Source organism: Octopus bimaculoides, chromosome 25, assembly GCF_046866305.1.
Source record: "Octopus bimaculoides isolate indiv1 chromosome 25, ASM4686630v1, whole genome shotgun sequence".
Classification (NCBI taxonomy): Eukaryota; Metazoa; Mollusca; class Cephalopoda; order Octopoda; family Octopodidae; genus Octopus; species Octopus bimaculoides.
The window spans coordinates 9,025,857-9,031,392 of NC_142952.1; the positions used below are offsets into that span (position 1 = coordinate 9,025,857).

Here is a 5,536-nt window from a genome sequence, read left to right on the forward strand (position 1 = left end):
TTCTGAATAAAAAAAACTTCAAAGGGACTGTCAGCTAAATACTAAAGTATGTAGTCCTACCTATCGGTTACATTTCGATTGTTCGCATTGCGTATGAAATAAAAAATTTTGAAAATTAAAGGTGTCTATAGCTAGGTCTACAGCTAGGTCTATAGCTAGATCAACAACGGTATTTATTCCAAAGAGTATTTATATGTGGAATGAGCAGTATTTCGCTGCTATTATTGGCAGGTCAAAACACCACATACGCTAGTTGATTAATTTATTTGTGGATATTTTTTCCTTTTAGAAAAGCCTGTAATTTCTCACCATATTACCACTATTCTCTAACTCACGGTTTTAGATCGATGAGAAAAGTTTGAGCTCCAATGGTCATTACCGCTTTTCCAAAAATCGAAACCGTATCACAAAATCGTCAAGTTGCATGATAGTATGCTTTCTTATTTTATTATTCAGAGTTCAATTTTACCACCTGTGAATGATAATGAGGTAGGGAAATAATTTATTTGGCTATTGTTCTTAATTTCAAAACTTTATTCATTTAAATCGAAACTCTTAGTTTACAAATTGAAATGAATTCTAAAAACAAAATCTATATTACTAGTATTAATTCAGGTGTAAAAGTATGACAGATGTTTATAAAGTAAAGCTAACGGTATTGGGACTTTAATTGTGAACATTGAATGATGGGTAATTAACATATTTACGTATGTGTTTACACAAAAGAGAAAAAATATAAGACTATAGTGCAAATGTTCTCTTGAAAATATTTGAATGAAATTTAATTAATGTTCAAATAATATCAGAACGTATGGGACACATATGTTGGTAGTAATCAATAAGGTAATTAATATTAATGAGGTATATGTAACTATAAATATAAGGAGCGTTTTCACTATAATTATTCAACGCCTTACTGAACTACTGCTGAGACCATCCGAAATCCCAGTAAAACCATCTTTCAACATGTACAAGTATATACTTATCGCGGCCCTCTTTGTTGCAGGTGAGTCGAAATTTGAATAATATTTTGCTTTATATCTTTTATAATGTGTATTTGAAAACCGTTGCAATGCGCTTAGCCAGTCCCTAAATATATGATATAACTTGTTAAATGATAGATTTATTCATTATAGAGAGATGAAAGTAGAGTTTCATTTACATACACACGAGATATGCTGTGAGAATGATAAGGCCTACATGAAGTGCTATAGTTTGAAGAATCACCATCCAAAACAGTACCATTCAGGTGAATAAGACGGTCGAAATGTTAAACGTTGTTAAATTGGAATCAATGACTACCCACCGTTCAGTTGATCTGAAAGTTGGGTTGTACTTCTAGATATTGACGACAGATGAAACATTGTGGATGATGAAGAATTGTTAATAGATAACATGTTCTTTGTTGATATTATTTCGTAAGGTCGATGTCTCTATTTACTATTAAGCTGTGTATTATAAGGGGACAGATGAAAATGGTGACATGAGTCAAGACAATGGTATAAAAAGTAAAAGACCGTGAAATGGAGACAGTCAAGGCAGAGAATAAGACAACTTCCACCAACTAACCCGTTCATAAAAATATCCTAAATTAAATATGTGATTGTTTGTGTGAGTGTCTGTCTTTCATTTTTTGATGTAATCTGTAATTCGATCAGCCACCAATTAATAGAGACAACTTAATCGATTCCCACCCTATCCAGTAGATTTTTGGATTATATGTTACTTTGAATCGTTTCCTCTACATAAGTACCGATTTACATACGTTTAACAACACATGGATATTAGTGTATATAATTATGCAATATCATAATTTAATCTCTACACGTGCATTCCTTTATGTAACCCATTAATCCAAATATATATTTTAATGTTTAATCTATCGACATATTGATCTTTGGTGAAAATGTCAAATTAATATTTTAAAGTGTCTATAAGTCTATGTGATATGTTAATCTTCCAATATAACTGATGGGCATTTTAATGTATGAGTATATCCAATAGATGTTTAAATCTCTGTATATATCAGGTGAATATATAACGAATATTTTCTTAGTAATATCGTATAGTTTATTACAAATATATTATCATATGTATTTATATATTTGTAGGAACAGAAAATATCCCCAGAAATATTTACATCTCTAACTATTTCTTCATTGTTTTCAGGTGTATATGGCGAGTGCAATACAGGTGTAGCCTTCTCTTGTGTTGTAAGCAAATTTAACGAATTAGGAAGAGCTTTTGACCGTGCTACTTTATGCAAGTAAGATGATGAATTTCTTTCTGGAAGGACTTTTTGATTATTACCTTTGCTTTTGACCCCATGTCTCGTAAGCCAACGTTTACAGGCTTTTTTATTATTTGAAAAAGTGTCCCTTTCTATATTAGGTTTGAAGTGCGTATGCACGTATGTTTGTTTGTATGTATGCATATCTATATGTACGTATGCACGTACATGCATACATACATACATACATACATACATACATACATACATACATACGTACATAAATACATACATACATACATACATACATACATGGGATATATGTAACCTACCAATCTTGAGAACGTGGGCATCTGAAAACCAGAAAGGAGAAAGCTGATTCCAAGACTACAGCCCGAATTCATCAATGGCACTGTAAATATCTGTACAACTTTCCAGACGTTTATCATTTAAGTATATATGTGCTTGTCTAGACATGCAAATATATGGATGAGAATACATAGATGAAACAATACATACAAATTTACACATGTACTGACTCCAAATACTGCACAGATACTATACAGACATGCATGCAAAAATATGTTGTTGAAGTTGCAATGAAAGAGCTTTGGATTTAAGTTAGAAACCGGCTCTTTCTCTATTGGCAAGAATTCTTGAAGTAAAACTGAATAATGACGTACATACATACATAAATACATACATACATACATACATACATACATACATACATACATGCATATATGTATTTATGGATGTATGCTTGTATATGTTTATATATTATCCGTATCTGATTAGTGTGGATATTTAAATAATTAGAGGAGATAATGTCAAAATCAATTTCAACACATTTTTTGTGTTTTGCAATAGAAAAATATTCTATTGGTTACACACAAACTTTTGGAACATAATGTTAACGATGATACTCTAGAGACAAGTATCAATTGAGACAAACAAACTACATTTAACATTTCACATCACATTTACGCATTATGTTCGTATTTAATACAATGTGGAAATAACTATGTTTATTGCAATTGTATTACAGTGACTTGTCCGGCGTTTCTGATTGTATGAAGGCAGCAGACTGCGCAGATGGTGCATCATTCATGGACTCTGTTTGCGGTATGTAATAGTTTAGTATTTATCAGCACACATACTTATGCACATGTATATAATCATATATGTATGAATGTATACATATACGACTGTGCGCATACAAATTTTCATTTCTATTTCAGCTGACCCCAACTGCGATGCCAACGTTGCTAGCGAATGTGTTCTGAGAATGTCTGCTGGTCTGGGAATTTTGTCCGCCGGTGGTGCTGTGTAAGAATACTTTATTTATTTTGTTGTGTATTATAACAATTCACACATTCTGGAAAATCATTGTAGATTTACTTTAAGTGTGCATGTGTGTTTATTTGTGTGTGTGCATGTGTGTTTGTGTGTATGACTGTATGTGTGTGTGAATGCGGGTGTACGGACATGTTTGTCTTGTACAATTTAACCCGCAAATTGTTTAACAACCAGTATTAAGACGACCATATGTATATCGGCTCTTGTGTTGTAATTGTATCTGAAATCCAGTATGATGTTTTACATAAATAGTATGTAGACAACAAAAGAAAGCATTGGAAAGTGTTTATAAGGGACAACGTCATATGTACGTTTCGTTAAGCTGGAGATTGGCTACATAAGATGAACTGCATAATCAATATTTGCAAGAAATCTTTGGGGAAGTGTGTCCACAACATATTCAAATGATAACAACAATCGACTGTAATACTCATATATACATATGAGTATTAAGGAAGGTGAATGATTATCTCCACCACCGCCCCAGCCAAAAGATAATCACACTAACTTTCCACAGGGGACATAAAGACGAAAGACTTCTGTGAATCACCAACGACCTTAGTAAAGAAACATGTCTATATCATATAATTTTAATGTTATTGATATATCTCTTTCTATTGACAATAAGCTTATTGATTATCGCACTAAACATTTCATTTTATATCATTGAACTGATGAAATAACGCAGTTCAGTGATCTACCATTCGATGATTGTTTGAGATTCTCGACTTCGAAATAACTGTATTTATTTTCGATTCATTTCAGCGCTGAAGCAGGTCTCGCATCTTGCATTGGTGGTTCCCTGTGCATGGCCCCAGAGTTGGTTCCAATAAAACTGATGAATGTTTGTGGTAAGTATTTTCACAAAAATATGTTAAGAGCCACACAATATCGCAAGTAACGGAAGAACGATAAACTATTGAAGTCTGTTTGTAAATACTTGACATCATATCAGATTGTCCAAGTCCTTCAATCAGCGCTGCAATTTGATCAGGTTATCAATTCTGCTCTAGAATATGTATTGTTTGGCTATGAATGAGTAAAGCTAGTATTGTGACAAGATTTCCGTGTAAAAGTATTTTGAAGCTTCCCATCTTTGCTAAGGTGTCTTGGTCTGAAAATTCTGTAGGACGTATTTCCCAATTTAGCCGTATCAGTCGATAACCAGGATTCCATTCATTGTGCCAATTACACTACATTTTTTTATAGTAGGGTTGCAATTGCAACGATTACTAATCGGTGCAACTGAAACGTGTTGGTCTTAAAAGGCGGTAGATCATTACTATAGAATTAAAGGTAATGCTATCACTACTTCGCAGTAAATTTTATTTTTTATATTGTCAATATATATATATGTGTGTGTGTGTATACTTACATACATACACGCACCATATACTCACAAATATATATATATATATATATATACATAATTGTTTGTGTGTGTGTGTGTGAGAGAGAGGGAGAGAGAGAGACAGAGAGAGAGAGAGAGAGCGAGAGAGAGAGAGAGAGAGAGAGAGAGAGAGAGAGAGAGAGAATATTTGAGATGTGAAGCAATCAGTATAGGTTACAAATCTCATGTTTCTTTATTTCAGCACCAATCAATTTGAAAGTTTAGAGAAATCTCTGTGGAATACTTGAACTGGATCTTCTGAATAACAACTCCTGACATTCTTATCTTTGAGAAACGTTTCATTTCTTCTTAATAAATTCTTTCGCAAAGTATACCACTTCTGTCTTTCCTTTTTGTTGTTTGATTTTATCTCCCATTCAAATCACACAAAAAATACAGAAATATATTCATTTATAAGCGCTGTATATTCACAAAGTTTGCGTCCCAGTCGTTAAGTGTAGGGCTTTGTTACTACTGCTAAGGACGTTGAACAAGCTTATTCTATTTCAGTCACAACAAGACTAAATTTCTATGTGTAGGATAACTCCACGAGCACG

At 32.9% G+C, this 5,536-nt stretch overlaps 1 protein-coding gene across 1 annotated transcript; it reads left to right on the plus strand.

The window, feature by feature from the left end:
• Positions 1–623: 623 nt before the first annotated feature.
• Positions 624–5,315, plus strand: LOC149131085 (uncharacterized). Its single transcript, XM_089342289.1, has 6 exons — positions 624–1,006; positions 2,170–2,266; positions 3,279–3,355; positions 3,472–3,559; positions 4,355–4,440; positions 5,182–5,315. The coding sequence occupies exons 1-6, from the start codon at positions 823–825 to the stop codon at positions 5,202–5,204; spliced, it is 555 nt and encodes a 184-aa protein (XP_089198415.1). The 5' UTR covers positions 624–822; the 3' UTR covers positions 5,205–5,315.
• The last annotated feature ends 221 nt before the right edge of the window (positions 5,316–5,536 follow it).

Coding starts and splice junctions, on each gene's coding strand:
- LOC149131085 (XM_089342289.1), top strand. CDS start 823: ATGTTGGTAGTAATCAATAAGGTAATTAATATTAATGAGGTATATGTA. Junction 2,267..3,278: donor GACCGTGCTACTTTATGCAA/GTAAGATGATGA, acceptor ATTGTATTACAG/TGACTTGTCCGGCGTTTCTG. Junction 3,560..4,354: donor TTGTCCGCCGGTGGTGCTGT/GTAAGAATACTT, acceptor GATTCATTTCAG/CGCTGAAGCAGGTCTCGCAT.